Source organism: Nicotiana tabacum, chromosome 3 (genome assembly GCF_000715075.1).
Source record: "Nicotiana tabacum cultivar K326 chromosome 3, ASM71507v2, whole genome shotgun sequence".
NCBI lineage: Eukaryota > Viridiplantae > Streptophyta > Magnoliopsida > Solanales > Solanaceae > Nicotiana > Nicotiana tabacum.
Genome location: NC_134082.1, coordinates 42,128,620 through 42,156,129, shown reverse-complemented (window position 1 = coordinate 42,156,129; position 27,510 = coordinate 42,128,620). Strand labels below are relative to the sequence as shown.

General features: G+C 39.3%; 2 protein-coding genes across 3 annotated transcripts; both read left to right on the top strand.

Moving 5' to 3' along the window:
- The first annotated feature begins 133 nt into the window (after positions 1-133).
- On the top strand, positions 134-9,451 carry LOC107769407 (uncharacterized). The gene is made up of 5 exons (XM_016588612.2): positions 134-735; positions 2,614-2,744; positions 2,839-3,608; positions 6,022-6,134; positions 8,815-9,451. The coding sequence occupies exons 1-5, from the start codon at positions 134-136 to the stop codon at positions 9,119-9,121; spliced, it is 1,923 nt and encodes a 640-aa protein (XP_016444098.2). The 3' UTR covers positions 9,122-9,451.
- A 1,975-nt stretch (positions 9,452-11,426) lies between these two features.
- On the top strand, positions 11,427-15,147 carry LOC107769408 (uncharacterized). Of its 2 annotated transcripts, XM_016588615.2 has the most exons (4): positions 11,427-11,969; positions 12,454-13,452; positions 13,539-14,456; positions 14,540-15,147. In XM_016588615.2, the coding sequence occupies exons 2-3, from the start codon at positions 13,153-13,155 to the stop codon at positions 14,265-14,267; spliced, it is 1,029 nt and encodes a 342-aa protein (XP_016444101.2). In that variant the 5' UTR covers positions 11,427-11,969; positions 12,454-13,152; the 3' UTR covers positions 14,268-14,456; positions 14,540-15,147. The 2 variants fall into 2 exon arrangements, with proteins under 2 accessions (XP_016444101.2, XP_016444100.2); XM_016588614.2 differs by having other exon boundaries at positions 11,427-13,452.
- Positions 15,148-27,510: the final 12,363 nt, after the last annotated feature.

The following is a 27,510-nucleotide window of genomic DNA, read 5'->3' as shown; positions in this document are numbered from 1 at the left end:
CTGTGGTGTCCAATCTGATGTCTGCACACGTCCATCTCCAACTGTCTATAGCCTTCCAGAAACTGCCCAGGATTGGAAGGATGGGAAAGATGATGATCTGGGAGATATTGATGAACTTGTCCGTGGTGATTATATGAAGCTTCTCAATTTGGATAGTGATACTGATGAAGAGTCTTATCGTCTAGCAATTGAAATGCCTTTATCGCCTACACTTCCTGAGATTCAGTGCCATAGCAGTGAGGCACTTGAATCGATTCGCTCACCTTTATGTCAGGGATTCTCAAATGCAATGGGGACTCTGGTTTCATCAGACAGTTTTGATGTCATCAATGTGGAAATCAATTCTAACCAGTTAAAACATTGTACCTTGGATCCTTCAGATAATTCATCATTTTCCAAGAAAAGAGATCATGTTGATTCATCTAAGAGATTAAACCTTGACACAGCTTGTAAGTTATTCTGCAGTTCCTATGCAAATGCATCAGCATTGTGCAGATCAGATTTAGCTGCTCCTGCAAGTGAGGGGTTGCAGATTCCATTGGAAAGGAGAGTGGTCTCATTATGGGATAGTTTTGCCAAGTATTGTGTCATCTTTTCAAATAACAACGCCGAAAATAGCATTTCCAGTATTTACCGTGCTACCAGCAGTTGTCTTGCTCAGTGCTCTGCATCATCAGATCCTTCTCTTAGGAGTATTTTGGTCACTCTTTTGAAACTTGAAGATATCTCAAACAAGTAAGCTAGCAGTTCTATTGTTATATATTCGCCCTCCTAGTTGGGTTTCATGCTTACTTTGCATTGGACATACCAAAATCGTCCACCCATACTTTTTTTTTTTGGATCAGGGATATCCACCTATACTTTGTTCTTCAGATATCAATATGGCATAAGCAAAGTTCTCTATGCTTAAAGTTGTACTTCCATTTTCTTTCATATGTTTACAAGAGCATGTTTGGAAAGCCACTTAGCCACCTTGTAATTGGATTTGGGTGTAATTACACAGTTTTGGACCGTTAGTATGGCCGGGTAATTAATTGGGTGTAATTGACAGGGAGCAATTACACTCTCCAATTTTCGAAAGAGGCGAAATTTGTTGGTAATTCCACGTATAATAACAAGGCAGCTTTTCAAATTGTCTTTTATCTTCTTTTCCAAATATTTTACTCTTTTTGCACTCATTCTCTTTGCTTCAAATATATGAGAAAGACTTGTAAAAACAATTTCATGTGCTACTTGCGTATTTTTCTATTAAGGGACACAGGGACCGGGGAAGGGCCGCACCCCAAGGGGTGTGATGTAGACAACAACCTACCTAATGCAATTATTAGTGACTGTTTCCACGGCTCGAACCTGTGACCTATAAGTCACAAGGAGAACTTTACCGTTGCTTCAAAGTTCCCCTTCTAAGCTTAGTTTTCTATTCATTGACATAATACTAATTATAGAAAAATACTTCATGTTTGTCCTTTGTTATTTAGAAAATACAAGTAGTCATGAATTTCATATTATATTCACATGGGTAGGAAGATATCAATTTTTCTTTATGATATTAATTACCAGTTTATAATTATTAATTACATTCAAAAAGTATGTATTCTGAATACCTAGTAATAAATAATAGTCAATATTTCCTTTATACATATATGTGTCACACACTAAAATTTATTTACTTGTTTATCTAAAAAGTTTATTTTAATTTTTATTGTTAACGTTTATTAATATAAAAAATGTCTAACTATGTAATTACACTTGTGCAACCAAACAAACCGGTCTTGTTAATTATTAGGCTGTTATACAATGATTTCCTCACACCCTAAGAGTTTAGAAGGTAAGATTTAGCCCAAAGCCTACAATTATAGAGAGAAGATAAAAAATGATCTAGCCTAAGGTCACATGGCCATGAATAAAATTTTCAAATATATGTCGCTTGACAGACTGAATTTTAAATGTGTGTCAATGGTTACAGCAGTATGTTTTATGCTCGTGCCAAATTTGATAGTCATGTTTACTTCATGGTAGTGGGATATCCCAAAATCATGTGCTTTTCTCCAGAAAGAAGTACCTTGCAACTGTGTATATATTTTGTTCTTGTAATATGACGCAATGATGTTACTCTTGTCAAATTTTACTTCCAACTATTAGAAAGAAATTAGAAGGCTTAGTGAGCTCACATCTCGGAGTACTTGACATCAATCGTACATATTATTACCTCTCATATGAATAATGGATGGACTGTACTAACTTTTTCTATTCAACTTCCGATATCGGAGTATATGTCAAAACTTATTCTGTATACTTGAACTGCAACCTCTTCGATAATTTTAGGTCATATAATTTATTCTGTTTTCTTTTCTAGCTGCCTTATTTTGTTTTGCAATCTGGAGTGTCTACATTTTTTAAGTTTGCATGAGTTTAAGATGCTTCGAACCAGCATTTGATTGTCATTCTTAGGCACGTACAATGCCCTTAGTTTATGTGGATTATTCTTGTCCTTTGTCCTTCTCAAGTGTTATTCCGCTGCTTCATTAGCATAGAAATGGGTTCAAATGTGAATACATGTTGATTTTGAAACAAGAGCTAACATTTTATCTTCTTTCTTGCCACCTTTTCCAGGGAGAAGACCTGTGTCTTCTTTTCACTCTTACTGCTCTACATTTCTGATACTGCAACGAGAGCCTTTGGAGATGATTGGGAGAGGGACCTGACCCTTTTTGTGAATTCTGTTGCTCAGCACATATATACAGGTTTCTGGCCTTATTATTTATTTGCATTACGATGTTTCCTCAAAAAGCTTACCTTGTGTATACTAAGCCTACTTTTAATTTTCCATATTTGCAGAACTTTCACATGTAGATACAAGAAGGATGTTTGTGGAATATTGCAACTTTTATGATGTACTTTCTCTTATGGAGGATTTTCTTTTGCATGATAAATTGCTGGTGCCTGCTGTAAGTTCTGATTCAAAGCTTGCAACCAATTCAGGAATCAATCTTATTTTGGATGGTCATAGTGTAAGCTTGTGCAAGCAACCAGCTCCTACTCAGTTGTTGCTAATTGGAGGCATTTTGCTAGCATCAGTATGTTCCGCGGTTGACCATGTTGGTTTTGTTTGTGAGGCTTCCTGCAACATCTTAAGGATGCGGAGGTCTGATGCTCTAAACATTCTTCATATATTTGCCTATCTATGTGGTTCTAAATACTTTATCCTCAAAGAGTATGGTTTAGCTATGACTGTGGTGAAGTCATTGGTGATGCTTATTCACAAGAATAGATCATCTCCTGATCCTCTTTCCTGTATAGGATCTTCAGTTGAGTCATTGTCTAGGATTTGTTCCGGTAGTAAATGCCCGTTTTCAGAGGGTGCAGCTACCATGGATATTGTTGCATCATCCCTCTTGGATAGTATTAACAGTTATGCTTGCTCTGCTGTGGGGTCGGATTTGATGGAATCATTGAACTCATCAAGACGCAGAGTCAAATGTGATGGAAGGAAAACTGGTGAATCCTCAGATGACGTAGATTTAGTTCAGTCGGCCTTTGTTATTTCTGAAAATTCATGCCAGTTAACTAATACCCTCGCACTTGTGGAGCTTGTTGCAGGTTTCATGGTATGATTTTTTCTTATTTTACTCGTTTACTCTATAATCTTGTGAACTTCTGTCCTATTTGTTGTTTCTCTTTATTTCTTTCTTGTTCCAGGTGCAAAAAAAGTGTGGATATTTGAGTGCTATTATAGGATGTTGGAACATAAAGTGGATCATACTTTTTACTTAAGTGAATGGCATTGTTCTACTGCAGGAAATAGTGTCATTTCCTTCATAAGTAAAAGAGTTCTGGCTGAAAATATTATCAATAATTAGTGACTTATGCCAAAACAAAATCTTATCAAAAGGTAGTGAGAAGTACTCGCATACTATCGGTTTTTCCGTGGTTTGTCAATTCTTTAATAAAATAATTTCTCTATCTAGAAAAACATAATTTCGAATAGTACTGTTCTTTTTATTGCGCGGAGAAGCTTGTAGAAAGGTTGTTCAAATGACTAGTGTGTTAAAGATAGTTAATAAAAGGTCCTAATGCATGACCTTAGATATTTGTTGCACTTTCAGTGCCTAATGATAGGCAGTTGTGTGATGTTGTAGTACGTTGCAGCATTTTGTACATTATTATAGAATGCTTCAGCATCTTGCACATCATTTCCATCATTTTCTAGCATCCATATTTAGGAAACTCCACTTGCAAGGAGAGAGCCAAAATCTATTTGTTGTAATTGCTGCTCCATTTCTTATAGTTGCAGATGGAAATGGAGTAATGCTTTAGCTTAACGATCAAATTAATCATTGATGCCTTAATTTGCTAGTGCTGGATATGCAATATGAACAGTCTGTAGGTCAAATGAGAAGCGCTTTAACATTTGATTATTCTTGCCCACAAATTGGTCCAAATTTACAGCCTAGTTATATTTTCATCAGAGAGCTCTCGTATAAACGTTAGTTACCATCCTTTGTTAATTGCTTTAGAGAGTTGTTGTTATTTTTTTAATTTTTTATTTATAAAAAAGGTAGAGCTACTTTTGGACATTTTAATATGAAAGCATTTAGCAAACAACTTGGGACCTAGCTTCATAGATCACCTTCAAACCTTTATGAGCATTTTTTTTCCAAACTTTTTGAGGTTCGACATGCAGTTCAGTCACTTCTGCTGAACGGGTCTCCTTAGATTTAGTTTTGACTTTGGATCTTGTTTGACATTGGTGCATAGGGTGCTGTGGCCACATTTCTTCTACTGGTGTTGCATTTGTTTTCCTTTGACACGTAGTTTTCCAGAGCTGCTCTGAGCTTCAGTAAATTATGGCATTTAATCCAGGAATGGAGATGATTAATGTGGTTATTGAAATGGTCTGTATGACCTCAAGATATAGATCGGGAATGAAGTGTGGGAGGGGAAGGGGGGCTGCTTAGTCAAGAGTTCTGAAACAGGAGTTATCCACTATTTGTGTTTGTTTGAGAGGATGGGACTGGATAATGGGTAGCATCCAGGATTATGAACCTCTTCTTGGTATAATTTTCTCCATCCCCTCATGGGATAAAAGGGGTGCTTTTACTCCTATGCATACTTTTCTCTTTCCTCCCCTCATGCAATCAAACCCACTAACCCCTCCTCCGATCCTCTCGCATGTCTACCAAAAACCCCTCCATGCTTCGCCACCTGTTGTCCCTGTACCCGCCATTTGTCTTTGTTCAGTATATTTGTTGCTTTTAATTCTTTTTCTCTGATTTTATTATAGATTATTTGATTCATTTAGGTCAAAGATTCCTTTGGCGCAAAGTTTGAATTCACTCCGATTCCTATTAACCCAAAATGAGATACAAATGCATTTACTTAAAAATGTGGTGCTGTTACATAACAGACCCCTATTTTGGCCAAAAACCAAGACTCCTGGACTTTGTGTTTGCAGTAGGATGGAAAAGAGAAAGAAAATACAAATGGATTTCATTTTGGAATGCTAAAAGTGTGTTAATGTGAATCTTATTAGGAATTACACCCTTTAATTGGAAGGGGGGACTAATATTTCTTTTCAGTTAGTTCTTATGCAATTTATCTCTATGCATGGTATGTCGTTTATTTTGGCTAGCAAGATGTACTTCTATATTGCAATGAATGGCTAGGTTGCATAGTTGCGAAATTCTCTCTGGTGATTCTATTCGTTTAGTAGACGTTTTGGAGAGCAATTGAAGTTAGTTAATGCCTATTACTACACCAAATTCTTAACTTTTGGAACTCCTAAATTGTTGTATTTGAATCTTCTTTAATGCTCACTCAATCTTGTGTTGGATCTTTTTCTCAATGGAGGATGTTATTGGAATATCTTTTTACTTTTAAATAGAATCTATGATAATTTGCTTGCTTAGTTCCTATTGGGAAATAAGGTGGGGTCTGGGCTAGGTTATTGCTTCCTACTTCTAGTTCATTCCTCAGAAGTTTTTGGCTAATTCTGTTTTTCTTTTTTGATCTCTCAAGCAGAGCTGGGATTGGATGTTTGACAAAATTGCCTGTCCACTATTGGATTTATTGGACTATTGTACATCGGAGCACAATGCTGCTGCTATCACTACTCTTCTTGGCCAACTTGGAAGGTAATAATCGAAATATGGTTAAATTATTTTCAACATTTATTTTACTCATAGGGCTTAAGTCTTAAATGGGGAAACGTGAGAGTGAGCTCTATTGGCATTTTGATTGAAGAGATGGCCTGAGCTGCATACTTGTTTTATTTTCTGATCATATGGGATGGGATAATATTATCTTTTTGTTTCTGTATCTTTGAAGAAGGACTTGCATATGGTGTTCATTGATCTAGAGAAAGCATACGTCAAAGTCTCAAGAGCATATGTCAAAGTCTCAAGGGAGGTTCTAGGGAGGTGTTTGGAGGCTAAAGGTGTACCTGTAGCATACAAGACACGAGTGAGGACAGTGGGAGGATACTCAGAACACTTCCCGGTTGTGATGGGGTTGCATCACGGATTAGCCTTATCCCGTTTTTAGCGGCGATGGACGCATTGACGTGACACATTCAAGGGAAGGTTCCATGGTGTGGGTTATCTGCCGATGATATAATTTTTGATTGATGAGACGGGGTGTGGTGTTAACAAGAGCTGGAGGTTTGGAGACAGACTCTTGAGTCTAAAAGTTTCAAGTTAAGCAGGACCAAGACAGAGTACTTGGAGTGCAAATTTAGCGACATTACCGAGGAAGCGGACATGGATGTGAGGCTTGATACACAAGTCATCTCTAGGAGAGAGAGTTTCAAGTATCTTCAGCCTATAATACAAGGTGATGGGGAGATTGACGAGGATGTCACGCATCATTTCGAAGCAAGGTGGATGAAGTGGAGGATCGCTTTCGGTGTCTTATGTGATAAGAATGTGCCACTGAAACTTAAGGATAAGTTATACAAAGTAGCGGTTAAACCGACCATGTTGTATGAAGCAGAGTGCTGACCTGTCAAGAACTCACATATCCAGAAAATGAAAGTAGCTGAAATGAGGATGTTGAGATGGATGTGCGGGCATACCAGATTGGATTAGATTAGGAATGAAGTTATATGGGATAAGGTGGGAGTGGCACCCTTGGAGGATAAGATGCGGGAGGCGAGGTTGAGATATTTCGTCATGTTAAGAAGAGAAGCACAAAAGGTTAGTTAGGAGGTGTGAGAGGTTAACCTTGGTGGGTATGAAGATGGGTAGAGGTAGGCCAAAAAAGTCTTTAAGAGAGGTGATTAGACGGGATATGGCGCAGTTGGAGCTTACCGAGGACATGACTCTTGATAGGAGGGTGTGGAGGTCGAGGATTAGGGTAGAAGGTTAGTAGGTAGTCAGGCATTTCCCTTTGTACGTCGGTTCGATCGATTCGATAACATTAGTGTTAGTTTGTTATCCCTTTATTCTTAGATTGCTATTACTACTGTTTAATTGCTACCTTGGCTTTGGTCCTCTTTTTATCTTGTTGTTGTTGATATTTGTTGCCATTACTTCTTTTTATCTTTTTTTTTAGCCGAGGGTCTTTTGGAAATAGCCTCTCTCCCTTCCAGGGTAGGGGTCTCAGTTCTCACTCTCTCCAAATCTCACTTGTGGGAATTCACATTTTTTTTTTCGGTTGTTGTTTCTGTATCTTTGAAGCAGCATATTATGAGGTAACATATTTATGAACTTAACCATTGGCATTCCGTATAGGACAATATCCTGATCCTATATTATATTTCTCTCTATCCTGAATTTTTTTCAGTGCTCCACATTCAAGATTATAAGTTGCATTGCTGATATTGGATGCTTTTATGTTTCCCTTTGGACATTCAGAAAGCCTTTTGACCAGTTTATTCCCTCCATACATGTATATGTTGGCAGTTTTATACTCTGGATGATCGAATTACATCTGCTCAGGGAGCCGAACAACCTCAAAATTGTTTCCCAACTGTTTCCCCATTGGTGGTCTATGCTATACCCTTGTGCAAACAAGAGCTATAATGGACATATCTATTGGCCTCATCTCTTTCGGACTGACAGTAAACTTACTATTTCATTGATTTGGTAAAAAGAATCTTGCATTAACTAGAGGCTCTTCTATGTTTAGGTGTTGCCTACAGAGAAAGCTTTAGGACGTGGATACGGATATTAACTGGAAACATTGAAGTGAGAAAAAAATCTATCTCTAGATATTTCATTAGATGATAGTGTTAAATATGATGGATTGAGAAAATTAGGTTTTTATTGCTTTGTAATCACCGTTTAAAATGAGTTAGAATTCTGAGGGGGGAGTTTGGAAAAGTTATCTAGGCCTAGAGAGATGAATGAGCAAATTTAGTCTTGCATTTGCCACAGATTATCAACTTCTTATCAGCAATATAAAAGATAAAATTTCACATAGTAGTTGGGTATTTGAATTTCCTTTGTTGTTTGTATGCATGATTTTGCAACCAGATTTTGGTATGAATGATTTTTGGAATACTACAATTCACTTTCTGTTTGGGCACCTGAATATTTGGTTGGTTAATTCTTTTAGATCTCGGTACCTTCTTTTAAGGTATGTAAATGAGTAGATGCTAATCATCATTCATCAGTGAGTTTGATGAAATAAATTGAACCTTTGGATGGAGGGTTAGTTTCTATGACCTCAAACCTTTTCTCTTAATTGTATTTATATTTTGGTAGGTATCTTTTAATTGTATTTATATTATGGTTAAAATGGTGTTTCTACTTGGAATTTTTTTTGCTTATTCATTGCATGCTAACGAGCATTTTATATAAAAATCTCTTGCAGGTCTGGTCTTAATGCTTTTGGATGTGAAGATGTTAGGATTCAGAGATTAAGAAGCTCTTTGTGTGCATTACTTTGCCAATGTGACTCCAAAAGAAGGGGTCTTCACCTTCAGTTCTCCATTGGTATTTCTTTAATTGGCCTAATTCCTCTCAGCTTTGAAGAACTTGCTGAAAGTAACATTGAAGTTGCATCACCTGCAAATCAATGTGATCCAACTGATTGCCTAAGAAAGTGGTTTGCTTCATTGAGCAGCGAACAGCGGTTATTCATTAGGCTTGTAGATGCTGCCGGTTTGACTAGTTGCTGAACGGAAAATGTTCAGGGATGCCGAACAAAATTTTGGGAGAGCTATAAATGAAAAGTTGCCAGTTTGTGTCTTTATTGATGTAGATAATTTTTAGTAGGCAAGGTATGCGAGGAGTTGTAAAGAAATTTACAAAGGCAGTTTTTGGTCAACCTTTACCATTTCTTTTTCCAACAATCTGGTGTCATTTTTGCATTTGGATTTTACTGCGATTGTTGGATAATGCCCTTGTTCCAGTGATACATGGCTTACATTTCGGACAATGGTTGAACCGAGGAAGTTCATTTGCTATGTAAAATATATTGTGTAGTAGTGGACTGTTGCTCTCCACAACTTTCTGCTGTAATTTGCCTAAGAGTTGGTTTTTGTTTTGTTTGCTAAGCTGAACAAGCTGTTCTGCAGAGGAATTATGAAGTCAAATTTGATTAAAGCGACAATGTGTCCGAGAAATGGTGAAAATAATTTCCATCTTTTTTGGGCGGGGAGAGGGATGTGGAAAAGAGTAGGATACCTTGTAGTAATATACAGTAAGTTCTGTGGACCTTCCATCTATATTTGAGGTCCAAAATTTTACACTATCACGTGATTCATTTAACTGTAAATTTATAGGAAGTTTGTTGCACATTGGAAATCTTTATCATTTCTCTTAGAATTTGGCATCGACAGGAAAGAAATATTCTGAAAATATATGATTGAACATTCTTTTGACATTGAGAACTTCCAAAAACTTCGTCTCAGTTCTTTATGTAAGAATTTGATAATTGATTCCTGCATTTTATATAAAAATAAACAAAGAAATGATATGGTTTGATTACTTTGCGTACGTGGATTCGATCTTATTTCATTTTGCTGTTATTTCTACTTGTTGCAATTATCTTTTCTTTTTCAATCGTTTTGTAGCCGAAGGTCTATCGGAAACAGCTTCTCTGTCCTTCCAGGGTAGGGGTAAGGCTAAGACTGCGTACATCTCTCCCCAAATCCCACTTATGGGAAACTATTGGGTTTGTTGTTGTTGTTACTTTACCTACGTAGTTAATAGATCTAGTTTTAGTTTATAGAATTAGCCAGTGAGCAACGAGTCACAATTATTTTTTTGGGAAACTACCAGTTATGTCCATTTATAAGTAGCTTATTACAAAAATTGGCCAATTCATAAAATATTTCTAATATTAGCCAATTAGCTATTTGTAGCCAAAAAAAGTTAAATTTTTGCTTTTTTTTTGAGTGGGTATTATTATAATAGATTGGATACATTTTAAGGAGCTTGAATCTCAATTTTGGGATGATTTGGTGGAATTTTGAGGTGGTTTGAATGGAAAATTCGAAGTAGTAAGATGAACATGAAACAAATAATGTGTATCACACTGTGTATCATTTGTGTATCATATATGTATCATATTTGTATCAAATGTGTATCACATGTATATCCATGTATACCTGTGTGTGAGGTACATGCATAATACATGTGTCGTAAAGGATTTTTTGAACATGATTTTAACAACGAATTTTAATACCAAATCAGTCCAAATCACCTCAAATCTTTCTCAAATTTTGTATATTGACTTATCTATATGTATTCAATGAATTTCAACCATACCCATCGAAAAAGGTTTTTGTTTTTGCTCAGATTTTTAGAATATTATGTATATACATTTTTTTTGTATTCCATCACCTTATTTGCTACCTCATCCATGAAATTTCCTTTCCGTCTTGCATAATGTTACTGATCACGCTTAAAAATATGGAAGTGGATCTTTGCATGTGATTCTTGAAGAGAAAGAACCTTATTTATTTAGGTTTTCAATTTTTACATGTGCTTGACTTGTTTTGATAAATCTATAATTAATGGCTAGAGGTTGGTAAGTTAGAACTTATTTGAGATATTTTTGTAAGATTCCCTTATTTTTGTTCCTTATTTCAATGATTCGTATGTTATCAATTTTTTTCGCCCGAAATTCAATTTTCATCTCTTTATCCGTGTTTTCCCAGTATTTTTAGGGTTTTCAGATCGAATTGAAATGTTCTTTTCGAGGTTGAATTAAATTGTTAGATGAAGATTTTCTGAAATGTTTCACTTTTGGTAAGTGTTTACATGATAATTAAACTAAAAAAGAAGAAGAGTATATTAGGAAGGACAAATTAGTCAAGTTATCATATTTTATATTAACAATAATAGACAAAAAGAATTATTACAAAGAAAAATAAAAGAAAGGAGGTAAACATAATATTGTAAATCATGAGGGAAGTCAGTATAATAAAACAAAACGTGAGGGGGATTTCTAAAACTATCCAGCAATTTTACCCTTGTCATTTAATTTTTCATTAACACTAGCTCTTCGACAAGGTACACGACCATTTTATTAAAGAAAATAATACTTGAAACAAACGAAGTTTAACAATCCAAACTTTACTTTGAAGGGGAAAATTGCATACATCTATAGACAAGCATATTCTAATAACGGAAAAGGTCCAAAAATATCCCTAAACTATGGTATATAGCTCACTTATGTCTTCCGTTAGTAAACTGGGCCAAAAATATCCTCCCCGTTAGCAAAATGGGCCACTAATGCCTTCAACCTAACGGCTCCTTCCTATCAGCACTTTGTATCCTAGATGGCATAAACATAAGCCATGTCATGGCATCCACATTAGCTATTCCACATAAACCCGCTGAATCCAAATAAGCGGATTCCAAAACAAAAGCGCATAGGCAGAAGGTCCAAACCCCATTCCCAAACAAAAACCTAAGTTCTTCCATGTCTGTTCTTCCATGGCGATTTGAGAGGTGAGGGGATGATACGATAGAGCAAGGTTTAACAACACAAATTGAAGATCATCTGAAGATATTCGGGTAATTTTGCCTTCTATTTATGAGGTCTCTGTCTCGAACTTCAATTTTTTTTTTGTAATTTTCTAGGGTTTTGTCATGTTCTGGTATTTCTGATCCTGACTTTTAGTGTATAGTGTTTGCATGTGGGTCTTGTACTCTTTTTGTTTGTTATCTTTGTTGTTTCCTTATGTGGTGTCAATTTGTTCCCTAGGTGTACATCGTTTTTGGCTGCAAGTGTCCTTTTCACATATTTTATCATAGTGTGGTAAAGGTTGGGTTGTTGAAATCGACAGAATCATGTGCATTTCTTCTTAAAAACAGTGTTTTTTGGCTTTCCACTGTGGTTTGAAATCAACAAAACATGTGCTTTATCTCTTAAAGTGTGTGCTTTATTCTTTCCACTATATTATATGCAGTAATTAATTGTATGTTCAATATTTTATTGTCAAAGTTGTTAAATTATTCATGTGGTCTCTCTATGTTTTCTTATGTGTCTTTATTATAGATATTTCAATATGAGGGACCACAAAGAACCAATTTCAGGTCAATATCAGTGTGAATTAGGTACTGATTGTGAATCTGATAGTGATAAAAGTTCAGATTATGGCTCAGATGCTAGTGAATATGATTTTGAAGAATTAGAGTTACTTAGGATGCAAAAGGGTAAAGAAGTTAATGATAAGATTAGTCACTACAAAGAGCTTGATAAGTCTATGACATTTAAGGACTTAGAAGAGGCCAAAAAAGTCATGAACTTCTATGCTATTGCAAATTCCAAACCTTTGAAGCTTAGAAAAAGTGATAAAATAAGAGTAAGGTATAGATGTGTAGTAGGGTGCCCTTTTGTATGCCTCATCTCTGAAGATAAGAAGGGTCCTGACTTTAAGATAAAAACATTGAAGACAGAGCACAACTGTGAAGATGCATTTGAGAATCCTAGAGCCAAAACAAAAACTTTAGCTGAATATTTAAGGAGTAAGGTGCAGAATAACCCCAAGTACAAGATAAAGGATATGAAACTAGATTTGAAAAATCAAATTTCATTGAATGTACATAACTCCATATTGAAAAAGGCTAAGAGGATGGCACTTCAACAATTGCAAGGAAGCTTTTTAGATGACTATAACAGATTAGAAGCATATGCAAATGAGATTAGGGAGAACAATCCCGTAGTGATGTGGTTTTCAATTTATCAAAAGATGCCATGACTGAAGGTAAAAAAAGATTTCTTAGAATGTACATATGCTTCAATGCAATGAAGTTGGGGTTCAAACAAGGGTTGAAACCATTCATTGGACTAGATGGTACTTTCTTAAAGGGTCATTGCAAGGGGCAATTATTGGTGGCTGTTGCACAAGATTGTCAGAATCATTTCTATCCCTTGGCTTGGGCTGTAGTTGATAAGGAAAACACCTTGACATGGACATGGTTTCTGGAGCTGCTGAAGTACTCATTGAATCTGAAAGATGGAACTGATATTACCTTTACGTCTGATATACAAAAGGTAAAACCTATGATTTTGTTTAACTGACTATTCTAGTTACTTTTAAGTTATTATATAGTTAATTCTGTTTAAATTTACATGTGCAGGGTCTGTTGGAAGCAGTAAGAACTATCCACCCTCTCTCAAATCATAGGTTTTGTCTGAGGCATATTGAAGCCAACTGGAGTAAGAGGATCAGAATTTCAGGAGAGATGAAGAAATACCTATGGTGGTCTACTTGGAGCACTTATGAGGAGGACTTTAAAGATCAACTAAAGAATCTTGGTGAATTGTCTGTTGATGCTGCCAATGAGTTGCTTAGGTATCCACCACATAATTGGTTTAGGTCCTACTTTGATACATTGTGCAAAAATCAGACGGTGGACAATAATTTTATAGAGTCCTTCAACTCTTGGATCTTAGAAGCAAGAGGCAAGCCTATCCTGAAGATGCTTGAGGATATTAGAATCAAGGTCATGAACAGGTTACGAGAGAAGGAAGAAGAAGCTAGAACATGGGGAGGTGAGTTTAGTCCTAACTGCTTGAAGTTGTATGCTGTTTATTTGAAGGTAGCCAACTTATGTACTGTTCATTTCAATGGTGAAACTGGTTATGAGGTCTCTGAGGGTGGTGATAGACATACACTGAACCAAGTGGAGAAAAAATGCACTTGTAGATCCTGGCAGTTGACTGGCATCCCATGCCCTCATACCATCAGGGCACTAAAATACGAGAAAGAGGATCCAATGACTGAAATTAGTTGGTGGCACAACAAGGAAGCTTACCCGATGACATATAGGGACAAGTTGATGCCTGTTAGAGGTGAAAAGTTCTAGAAAGTATTACCAGAACATGCTATGGACCCTCCTCCACTTTCCAAAACTGTTGGAAGGCCAAAAGTCAAAAGAAATAGGGAGAAAGATGAGGCTAACAAGAGACAAGGAGATTGGGCTGCATCAAGAAGGGAAACTAGAATGACATGCAACATTTGTGGTGAACTGGACCACAATTCAAGGACATGCAAGGTACTTGCTTCTTAACTTGTTATCTTTCTTCTTATATAATTGCAATTATTCTTAACTTAATAGAAAGTTTTTCTTTTTAATAGGTTGGTGGTGAAGGAAATGTTGAGGATGTTAGTTGTTCAGTCCCTCAACCAACTCAACCAACACAAGAAGGTGAACGTGAAAGTGAATTTGTGTTTATGCCTACACCAAGAGTACCAATACAATAAGCAGAACCCTTTGGTGATGGTAGTGAGCATGAAAATGACCCTGATTTAATGCCTAAGATTATTTCTGAAGATCAAACACGACTACTGATGACGTAGCAACAATTGGCCTCAGCAGGGACAAGAGTCATCTCTTTCAGAGGAGATCATACTAGTGTCAGTTATCCCACTGATCTTCCTTACTCACCAACTAAGCTCACTTAGAAAGGCAAAGAAGCTGTGACGAAAATCAATTGGAAGTGGCAAGACAAAAGAAAGTCGAAAAGTTGAAGTGTAGGAAACTCAATGGGAACTCACAAATCTAGGAATCTTGGTTATTGTATGTAGTTGCAAATCTGTAAACTCACAGAACCCTTTTGTTTTGATGTTTTGGTTGGTACTATAATATTACAGCAGTGCTGTTTGGTTTAGTAGTTATTTGTAAACATGTTTTGATGGATAGACAGTGTTGTTTTGTAGCAGCAGTAAACTAAAATTTTGATGCAGTGCTGTTTCTGTTAGCAGCAGTAAATTAATATTACATCAGTGCTGTTTGTTTTGATATTTTGCTAGACAATGTTATTTTGGTTTAGTTTGCACATCAGTGCTATTTTGTTGCAGCTGTTTTGACGGTGTTTGTTTTGTTGGTAGCAGTGCTGGTAGTTTGTTGGGCAGTAGCAGTGCTGATAGTTTGCTGGGCAGTGCTATTAGGATAGTTTGATGGGAAATGTTGAACAGAAACTGTTGTTATGAATGACCTTTGTTGTGCTAGATATAATAAAGGGGTGAAGGGGATATAGTTGGTCGAGACTTAATTACATCATTTAAATATTTGGCTACTGCATATGGTTGATGTGTATATGTTTGACAAAGGTTTAAATATTTGGCTACTGCATATAGTCGAGACTTAGCCATATTTGGCTACTGCATATGGTTGATGTGTATTTGGCTACATCATTTAAACCTTTGTTTAGTGTTCCCTGGTAGTCTACTGCATATGGTTGATGATGGGGATAATTATAAAGCAATGGTTTAGTTCATGTAGTTGCAAAATGCTTAGTTTAGTTGCCAATTAGGAATCATTCTTGTAAGAGTGGTCCTTTTGCAATAAAAACTGATTGTGCTTTAAAGTCAACGTGTAACATGTATTTAACAATTTCCTGAAATGTCAATTCTGCTAATTTATCTCGGAAATATCATAATCCCACTCTATCATATTAAAAACAACTTTAGTGGAAAGGACTGGGCAATACATTCCTTGACATAATCAATGATTACAGCAGTGTTTTTTTTTTGCAAAATTTGACAGTGTATTTGTGAGGTAAAAGCCTAAACTAGAGTGAACTACAATGTTATATACTCATAGTCCTTTTAACTTATAGAAGTGGTACTCACAATCCTTTTAACTTATATACTCACATTATTGGACTCCAGAGAAATAGAGTGCTCCCTTTTTAGCCTGCTTATTACTAGTCAGCAGGTTTACTATAGTCAACAAAAATCAATTATCATTATCCAAATAAAACAACAACAAGAAGCCTCCTGCATTCTAACCATAATGCTACTATAGTCATACTAGCGCATAAAGCAAGAACAAGTTCTTGAAGTAACAGAAGAATAACCTGCATTCTAGTTCTGTCCCACAAATGGTTGAAGAAGAAACATTGATACCATCACTTTGAAGAGTTGGAAACATACTACAACATACTACACATACATAGATTAACTTCATCACCCCTATAACTAAACCAAAATACTACAAAAACATATTAAAACAACATACATTTACTTCATCATCCCTACGACAACCAAAGCAAATAATAAATCCCATGAAACCAAAATGATATTTTTCATCTTCTTCACTTTGACCTCTAACTTACTAGCTTTTTCAGCTTCCACAAGTTGAAATTGCTCCATTTCGTCAAGTTTCATCTTCAAAGTATGCCTTTCAACCGTCATAACATCTTCCATTTCATCAAACAAGTTCTTAGAGCCTCTTTGAACCATCGTAGCTTGTTCCATGAGGTAAACTTTATTCCTCAAATTGTTCCTCTCAACCTTAGCAACATCAACTTTAGTTTTTAAATCTTTGATCACCATCACCGCTCGACGAGGGAGCTCTTCGTCAATTGATTCAAAATACCCGCAAGAACTAACCTACACCATTATTAGAATTCACAGCAGTTCTGCAGGTGCTGCCCTAGCTGTTCTGACCCTACCACGACCACGGCCGCATCCTCGGCCTCTAGTGGACACAACCGGTGGTATTAGTGGTCGTCCATCCTGACTGGTAGCGCGTGTCCTCACCATATGTGAGAGAATAGAATAACAGAAGTTTAGTACTCGGACCAACAGATTCGCACGATAAGAATTTCAAGAAATGAAGTTTTTCCTAAAGGTTCTGCACCCTCTCGAGGATAAATACAGACATCTCCGTACTGATCCGTGAGACTCTACTAACCTGCTCATGACTCGTGAGACCTATGTAACCTAGGCTCTGATACCAACTTGTCACGACCCTAAACCTGAACCCGGTCGTGATGGCACCTCTCGTGAAGACAAGGCCAAACAATTAAACCCAATTCACTTTTTAAACAGTTAATCAGTAATAAACAACCTAAATATGTGTAAATAAACCAAAGTCTAAGCAAAAGATAGTATAATATGCAGAATACAGCCCAAACACAGCCCGATACTAGGGTGTCACAAGTCACGAGCATCTAACACAGAATACCCAAAGTAACTACAAAGTTTAGTACAGAACTAAGACCATAAATGAAAAGAGATAGGGAGGAGATATGGGCTGCTAACGCCAACAACTACCTAGAGACTCCTTGGATCCGAGTGAAGCTGGAAATGATCAACACTCGGGAGCGGGACCAGCTATGCCTGAATCTGCACACAAGGTGCAGGGAGTAAAGTGAGTACTCCAACTCAGTGAGTAACAAATGTAAATAAATACTGAAAGCAAGAAATCACGTAAGGCACAAAGCATTCTATAATGAAGCAGTAAAACCATTTCAAAACAGTAAAACAGTGAAAGATAGGTAAAATCCTTTAACTCAAATTTAACTTCATGAAAAGCCTATTTTAACAATTAAACAGGTAATTGGCAGTCAATTATGAAAAGTAAACACATAAAGGTTCGCCCATCGGGCACAGTATCAACAAATCCGCCCCTCGTGCAACATCTTAGAACAATACCAGCCCCTCGGGCTCAATCTCAAAATAGTACCAGCCCCTCGGGCTCAAATCTCAGATCACAATGGGTACCCGCGCTCACTGGGGGTGTGCAGACTCCTGGAGGGGCCCCTTACAGCCCAAACGCAATAACAAGCCATCTCGTGGCATCAAAACTAGGCTCTCAGCCTCATATCAATCAAGCCACCTCGTGGCATACATATCTCAGGCCCTCGGCCTCATAATCAGTATCAAATGTTTCCTCACAATATAGGTCCTCGGCCTTACTCAGTCAAAAATCCTCACAAGCCACCGGAGCAATAGTAAAATAGTGTTTATCAGCCCAAACATCATTTAAAATATCATTTAAGTATTAAAACTGAGTAAACATGGCTGAGTATAAAAACAGTGGAAAATAATAGGACTGAGTTCAAGTATAAAGTCAAAACAGTGAGGAGATATCATAAAAATCCCCGAAGGGTTCACAATCCCCAATAGTGCTCGACCCCACGCTCGTCATCAAGCATGTGTCTCACCTCAATATAGCACCACGATGTGCAAATCCGGGGTTTCAAACCCTTAGAACATCATTTACAATCATTACTCACCTCGAACCGGTCAAATCTCTAACTCGCGACGCCTTTGTCCCTCGAATCAGCCTCCACGCACGTTGAATCTATCTAAAATCAGAACGAGGATGTCAAAATAGGCTAAGGGAACGGAGCCCAAGCAAAAATAATCAAAATACGACACAAATCCCGAAATTACCAAAACCCGACCCCGGGCCCACGTCTCAGAATTTGATAATTTTTACATCAATAGATTCGTTATCTCCCCACGAGTTCATACATATCAAAAGTTATGAAATCTGACCTCAAATGGTCCTTCAAATCCTCAATCAAAGGTCTAAATTTTCAAGCCCTAGTTCTTCAATTTTTGGCTTAATTTCCATGATTATTTAGGTGGAATTCACATTAGAATCGAGTTTTAAGTCCAAGAATCTTACCTCCAAATGATTCCCCTTGAATCCCTCTTCAATCCCCTTTAAAAAGCTCCAAAAATGACCAACAATGGAAGAAATAAACCCTACATTCGCAGACAAGACGACCTTTTAAACCTTCTGCCCAGGCCTAAGTTCCTTCATCGCGATCGCGGGACATCCTTCGCGATCGCGAAGCACAAATCCTTAGCTCCCAGAATTAACCCTATGAGAACGCGTATAAGCCTATGCGAACACGATGATCAAGCTCCTAACACTACGCGATAGCGGACAGGGGACCGCGTTCGCAAAGAACAAACTCCCAGTCAAATCCCTAGTCCACTTAACTCTATGTGAACGTAACCTTCACCACGCGTTCGCGATCAACAACTTCTTCACTTTATGCGATCGCGACTCAACCTTCGCGAATGCAAAAACAAACTGGACTGCCCCTCAAAAGCTTCTACGCGATCGTGAGACCCTCTACTCGATCACGAAGAGGAAATCTCTACAACAACTAAACCTGCAAATCTGCAACTCTAAACTTCATGAAGTGGTCCGATTGACCACTCGAAACTCACTCGAGGCCCCCGGGACCTCAACAAAGGAACCAATATATCCTAAAACCCTATTCAAACTTGTACAAATCTTTAAAACACCTCAAACAACATCAAATAAACCAAAACACATCTGATTCAAGCCTAAGTTTCAAAAATCTTCCAAATTCCGCTTTTGATAAAAAACCCGACCAAACCACGTCCGAATGACCTGAAATTTTGCACACACATCCCAAATGACACAACGAAACTACTTCAACTCTCGGAATTCCATTCCGACCCCTATACCAAAATCTCGCCTACCAACCGGAAATTGCCAAAATATCAACTTCGCCAATTCAAGCCTAAATCTACTCCGAAACTCCAAAACTCATTCCGATCACGCTGCTAAGTCCCAAATCTCCTCCCGAAGCTAACCGAACCATCGAAACTCACATCCGAGCCCTCTAACACATAAGTCAACATCCAGTTGACTTTTCAAACTTAAACTTCCTTAAAAGAGACAGTGTCTCAAACCTTACCAAAATCTGTCACGCCCCAACCTTGGGAGGTAGGACCGGCGCTCAATCGAGTGAACACAACTGAGCAAGCCTCATAAAACACTACCCATCCAACTCAATATGAATAGGGAAACCATGCTTTCATTTATTTAGACAAGGAAATATAGTACATCAATCATTTTAGTTCATTTTATATCACAACATTAAATCGTAGTTAAGTGTCCAAGATTCCATACAGTTATAGTTTAAAGGAAAGCAAGAGTACAAGGTTACAACATGGTTCATTGACCTATCCAATACCCGTACATAACCCACACAAACATCTATGGAGCCTCTAAGGATACAAAAGACAGTGATAATAACACCGGCAACAAGGCCCCGGCTATACCTCAAAATGGATGTCTATAACAAAAGGTGTACTACATGACCCCTTGAAGGAGGAAGGGCTTACCAAGAATTTGAGAAAAGGATGCTCTGCTACACACGATCGACACTATCCGCTATAGAGCCACCTACATTCATTTAAAAATGTAGCGCCCCCGGCAAAAAGGACGTTAGTACCATGGAATAGTACTAGTATGTATAACTAAACACCATCTTGTTAGAAAGAACAACCATTCAAGAGTAAAGAGGAAATAGTAAAGGCAACAAAGTTTCAAATAAGCACCATGCCAACAATATAAGGAGGTTCATATGATTTCTACATGGTTCTTGTAATTTTAGATTGGAGCACCTCACACTGTTGCATCATTATCCATATTACCACTGCTTCTGTGAGCGGAGTCCGATCACGGCCCGATCGGCTAAGCCATCTCCCCAAGACGTTATCATTATTTCATTCACACTTTCCAGTTTCAATCATCAATACATTACCACCATGTGTGTGTATATATATATATTATGGCGTCCGATCACGGCCCGATCGGCTAAGCCGTCTCCCCGAGACGTTACCATTTTCCGTTATTCATCTCATACCAATCTTCGGCTACACATGTATTAGTTTACCCGCGCTTGGGGCCACAATTTCCACGTTTCATAACTCACGTTTCACATTATTCCCATTTCCAACATTCACCTTGACACTTAAAGTCATAGGCATATACAAAAGCAATTTAAGTCATAAGCATAAAAGTAAATTCATCAAGTTTGGCATGTTAGTTCCAAAGTAACCTTGGCATGACAGTTAGGCATTTAGCACATAAATCATGTTTTCCACACATCTTCCATTTACAAGAATAGCACATTAAACACATAAAGAAGTACTTACCACATACATTTTCACAACATCAATTCACTTAACATAACAAGCATTGCATCAGTCACGTTTCGAACTTACAACACTTACACGGGCACCATGGGAGATCAATTTCTAAGAGGAGGGGTTTTTAGCCATACATACCTTGTTTAAGCTTTCCTTAAGTTACTACGACGTTCCGGAAATTCTAGCAACCCCAATCTACTTTGAGACATAACAAAATTGAATACAAATTAGGAAGGTATTCATGGTTTCAGCTCATTTGAGCATTTTATCAAATACAAGTTGTGCATCTTGATTTCAAATCTCTTTTACAAGGTTTTCTTCATTTCCCAACCCAATCTTTACTTATTTATGTTCAACAATCTTTCCACAAACCTAGTTTGTACATGCATGTATACATAATAGTATTACACCCAAGAATCATACCTCAATACCCCATCTTATACCCCAAACTCGAAATTAAAGTCTAATGGATAGAATCTTACCTCTTAGATAAAGAACTTGTGATTGAGTTCTTTGATTCTTGAAAATTGATGCAAGATTGGATGATTGAATGTTGGGTTCCTCCTTCTCTCTCTAAAATGCTCTCAACTCTCTCTAAAATCAGTAGAAAAATGACCCCAAATGAAGCCCCAAAGACTATATATTAAAATGGGGTCGGGTTATAAAAATTTAGAAAATTGGAGCCCGAGTCAGGTCTGCGATCGTAAATTGGAAATGCGGCCCGCAGAATGGACCACCAAAATGCTCCCAAAATCTAAATATTCTGTCTGGGTATGCGGCAGAAATGCTGTCCGCATACCCGTTCTGCGGTCGCATAATGCACCGCAGAATTGCTCCTTACAAAATCCCAAGGAAATTATGCGACGACTATGCGGTTCGCATATCGGTTATGCGATTGCATAATGGACCGCATATTTATCCTTAAATTTGTCTAACACACTGACTCACTTTGCGGTGATTATTCCCTCTATGCGGTCCGCATACTTGATATGCGACCGCATTCTCGATTGCAAAATCGTACTTCTCTGGAAAATATTATTCTTTGACTTTTTAATGCACTGTTCAATCCAAAGGGGTCCGAACTGCGGCGAGCTTGTGAACCCTAACACATGCTCCTAACTTGGCACCATGGGATTCGGGGTTCTGATTAGGAAATTCACGGGCCTTACAAAATCATTCCGGATTCGATCCGACTAACCTGATACCACATAACACAAATAAACAAAGCATAAAGAAGCAGAAATGGGGGAGATGGAGAGGTGACTCATGAGACGACTGGCCGGGTCGTCACATCCTCCCAACTTAAACAAACGTTCGTCCTCGAACGAGTCAAGAAACATACCTGAAGCCTCAAACATGTGAGGGTATCTGCTCCGCATCTCCTGCTCGGTCTCCCAGGTAGCCTCCTCCACGGGCCGACCTCTCCACTGCACTTTCACTGAAGCTATATCCTTCGACCTCAACTTCCAAAATTGACGATCCAAAATAGCTACTGGCTCCACATCATAGGTCAAATCATCATCCAACTGAACCGTGCTGAAATCCAGAACATGAGACGGATCCCCAATATACTTCCGGAGCATAGAAACATGAAATATCAGATGCACACTTGACAAACTGGGTGGCAAAGCAAGCTCATAAGCCACCTCCCCAATCCTCTGAAGCACCTCACAAGGTCCAATAAACCGCGGACTCAATTTCCCTTTCTTCCCAAATCTCATAACACCCTTCATGGGCGAAACCTTCAACAAAACCTTCTCACCAACCATGTAAGACACATCTCGAACCTTCCTGTCAACATAACTATTTTGCCTCGACTTCACTGTATGAAGCTTCTCCTGAATCACCTTCACCTTCCCCAAAGCATCCTGCACCAAATCAGTCCTCAATAGCCTAGCCTCACCGGGCTCGAACCAACCAACTAGAGATCACCGCCTCCCATAAAAAGACTCATATGGAGCCATTTGAATACTCGACTGGTAGCTATTGTTATAAGCAAACTCTGCAAGTGGTAGAAACTGATCCCATGACCCTCCGAAATCAATGACACAAGCACGCAACATGTCCTCCAATATCTGAATAGTGCGCTCGGACTGCCCGTCTATCTGAGGGTAAAAAGCTGTGCTCAACTTAACCTGAGTACCCAACTCTCGCTGCACAGACCTCCAAAACTGCGATGTAAACTGAGTACCCCTATCCAAAATGATGGAAACTGGGACACCATACAAACGAACAATCTCCCAAATATAGATCTCTACCAACCGCTCTGAAGAATAGCTACTACACACAGGAATGAAGTGCGCGGACTTGGTCAGCCGATCCACAATCACCCAAATAGCATCAAACTTCCTCAAAGTCCGTGGAAGTCCAACTACAAAGTCCATAGTGATCCTCTCCCACTTCCACTCGGGAATATCTATCTGTTGTAGCAAGCCACCCGGTCTCTGATACTCATATTTCACCTGCTGACAATTGAGACACCGAACTACAAATCCCACAATGCCTTTCTTCATTCTCCTCCACCAATAGTGCTGCCTCAAATCCTGATACATCTTTGCGGTACCCGGATAAATGGAATACCGCGAGCTATGAGCCTCCTCCAGAATCAACTCCCGAAGCCCATCCACATTGGGGACACATATCCGGCCCTGTATCCTCAACAACCCATCATCACCAATGGTCGCATCTCTGGCATCATCATGCTGAACTTTGTCTTTCAGGACAAGCAAATGCGGATCATCATACTAGCGCTCTCTGATGCGATCATATAAGGAAGACTGAGAAACCACACAAGCCAATACCCGACTAGGCTCCGAAATATCTAACCTCTTGAACCGATTGGCCAAGGACTGAACATCAACTGCAAGAGATCTCTCCCCAACTGGAATATATGCCAAACTCCCCATACTCACCGCCTTTCGGCTCAAGGCACCGGTCACCACATTGGCCTTTCCCAGAGGGTACAATATAGTGATATCATAATCCTTAAGCAACTACAACCATCTCTGTTTCCTCAAATTAAGATCCTTCTGTTTGAACAAGTGCTGGAGGCGATGATGATTAGTAAAAACCTTACAAGACACACCATACAAGTAATGCGTCCAAATCTTCAACGCGTGAACTATGGCAGCGAACTCCAAATCATGAACGGGGTAGTTCTTCTCATGGGGCTTCAACTGACGATAATCATAAGCAATAACTCTACCCTCCTGCATCAATACACAACCAATTCCAACTCTCGAAGCATCACAACACACGATATATGAACCCAAAGCTGATGGCAAAACTAACACTGGAGCTGTGGTCAAAACTGTCTTAAGCTTCTTGAAAGCTCTCCTCACACTCGTTCGACCATACAAATGAAGCACCCTTCTGAGTCAACTTGGTCAAGGGCGATGCGATACATGAGAATCCCTGAACAAACTGACGATAATATCCTGCCAAACCAAGAAAGCTACGAATCTCTGTGGCTGAGGACGGTTTGGGCCAACTCTGAACCGCCTCTATCTTCTTCGAATCGACCTAAATACCCTCGCTGGACATCACGTGCCCCAAGAAAGCCACTGAACTGAGCCAAAACTCACACTTGAAGAATTTTGCATAAAGCTTATCCTCTCTCAATCTTTGCAACATAACTCTCAAATGCTCCGCATGCTCCTAATGACTACGTGAATATACCAGAATATCATCAATGAAGACTATGACAAACGAGTCAAGATAAGGCCAAAACACACTGTTCATCAAATGCATGAACGCTGTTGGGGCATTGGTCAGCCCAAAAGACATCACCAAGAACTCATAATGACCATATCGGGTCCTGAAAGCTGTCATAAGAATATCCGAGTCCTTGATATTCAACTAGTGATAACCCGAACGGAGATCAATCTTGGAGAACACTCTCGCTCTCTGAAGCTAGTCGAATAAATCCTCAATGCAAGGCAAATGATACTTGTTCTTAATCGTTACCTTATTCAATTGCCTATAATCAATGCACATCCTCATAGTGCCATCCTTCTTCTTCACAAATAGAACCGGAGCACCCCAAGGTGACACACTAGGCCGAATGAACCCCTTATCGAGGAGTTCATGAAGCTGCTCTTTTAACTCTTTCAACTCCGCTGGTGCCATACGATACATCGAAATAGAAATGGGCTGAGTGCCCGGCACCAGGTCAATACCAAAATCAATATCCCTGTCCGGTGGCATGTCCGATAGGTCTACAGGAAACACATCGGGAAAATCCCTCACAACTGGAACAGAATTAATACTAGGAGTCTCAGCACCGATATCCCTCACAAAGGCTAGATACGAAAGACAACCCTTCCCAACCATACGCTGGGATTTCAAGAATGATATCACTCTACCGAGAACATAATCAGTCACACCTCGCCACTCAATTCGTGGCACACCCGGTATAGCCAATGTGACTGTCTTAGCATGACAGTCCAGAATAGCATGATATGGAGATAGCCAATTCATGCCCAAAATGACATCGAAATCCACTGTACACAATAATAGAAGATCCACACGGGTCTCCAGACCCCCAATAGTCACCACACACGACTGGTACACACGGTCTACAATAACAGTATCACCCACCGAGGTAGATACATGAACAAGTAAAGTAAGAAACTCATGGGGCATACCCAAATAACGAGCAAAGTATGATGACACATAAGAAAAGGTGGAACCGGGATAAAATAATACAGAGGCATCTCTGTGGCAAACTGAAACAATACCTGTAATAACAACATCTGAAGCAATAGCATCGGGTCTGCCTGGAAGTGCATAGAAACGGGCCTGACCGCCACCTAATCTACCTCTCCCTCTGGGGTGGCCCCTAGCTGACTGACCTCCACCCCTAGCTGGATGGGCGGGTGGTGGTGAAGTGACTGGCGCCGAGGCCAATGACTGACCCCTCTGCTGAGATGAACTCGCAAGACGACGAGGGCACTGCCTCTACATATGACCCATCTCACCACACTCATAACAACTCTCAGGGTGCTGGAGAAGGGGACTGAAGGGAACCCCTCGCACCGGAGTAACTAGCAGATGCACTCAGCATAGAAGAGCCATGAGCTGATGGAGCACGGGACGAACTCTGAGCTGGAAGGGCACTAAGTGATGACTGGCCCTGATGAGAACTGTGAGAACCATGACCCGATGATGCCCCATGATAACCTGGGCGAGCTGGATGAGCAGGCTTAAATGGATGGCCTCTGCCGTGCTGAAACTGACCTTTCGAAGGAGCAGCACTATAGCTACCAGATCCTCGAGGCCTCTTGGCCTCCCTCTCCTCTCTCTCCCAGCGATGAACAGACTCAATCTCACGGGCGATATCCACAACCTCCTTGAAAGTAGCACCAGTCACCCTCTCCTTGGTCATGAGAATATAGAGCTGATAAGTGAGGCCATCAACAAGCCTCCTAATCCTCTCTCTATCTGTCGGAACCAACTAAATGGCATGGCGAGCTAACTCGGAGAACCTCAACTCATACTGCGACACGGTCATCTCCCCCTGACATAACCACTCAAACTGCCTACGCAACTCCTCTCTGTGAGACTGCGGCACATACTTCTCTTGAAAGAGAACAGAGAACTGCTGCCAGGTAAGGGGTGCTGCACCAACAGGCCTACGCCTCTCAAAATCCTCCCACTAAGTGAAAGCAGCTCCTTAAAACTGATAAGTAGTGAAAGCGACCTCGCTGGTCTCCAAAATACCTATTGTACGAAGCATCCTCTGACACTTATCCAAGAAATCTTGGGCATCCTCACCCTCTGCACCACTGAATGACGGAGGCTGAAGTCTACCAAACCTCTCCAACCTACGCTGCTCGTCCTCCGGCATGGCAGAAACTACATAGTTGTGAGCAGATACAGCCGGCTGGGTTGGATGCGCCCTTGGTGTCTGAAGTCCTTGCACGACCTCTCAGGTGTGCAAGCAGCAGGAGTCTGATTGCCTCCCCCGACCTGAGAAGTAGCTGCGACTGTAGTGGTTGAGACCGCCTGAGCTAGGCCAGTGAAAACCGATAGGATCTGAGCCAAGGCCTCCTAAAGACCCGGAATCACAATGGGCATAGCTGGTGCCTGAGCTGGTGCTGCTGGAGCATCCATAACTGGGACCTGATCTTGAACTGGGGTGGCTGGTGGATCTGCACGTGCTGCCCTAGCTGTTTTGCCCTACCACTGTTGATACCCAATTTTTTTCTGTATATTTTTATATGCAAAATACTTTCAAAATAGCATATGTATGCATATATAAGTATTTAAAAATATTTTTGTTATTTTTCCTTAATTTTAAAGGCTTTTAAAATCAATTTTATTGCCTTATTTTATCAAGAAAAATTCAATAAGTGTCCAAAATTATTATTTTTGGCGATTCACTTGTTGAA

Excerpts from the sequence above, each read along its gene's own strand:
- LOC107769407 (XM_016588612.2), top strand. The coding sequence starts at position 134 with ATGAAGCTTCTCAATTTGGATAGTGATACTGATGAAGAGTCTTATCGT. Across the intron at positions 3,609-6,021 it reads AGCTTGTTGCAGGTTTCATG|AGCTGGGATTGGATGTTTGA; the intron begins GTATGATTTTTT and ends TCTCTCAAGCAG. Across the intron at positions 6,135-8,814 it reads CTTCTTGGCCAACTTGGAAG|GTCTGGTCTTAATGCTTTTG; the intron begins GTAATAATCGAA and ends AATCTCTTGCAG.
- LOC107769408 (XM_016588615.2), top strand. The coding sequence starts at position 13,153 with ATGACTGAAGGTAAAAAAAGATTTCTTAGAATGTACATATGCTTCAAT. Across the intron at positions 13,453-13,538 it reads TTACGTCTGATATACAAAAG|GGTCTGTTGGAAGCAGTAAG; the intron begins GTAAAACCTATG and ends TTACATGTGCAG.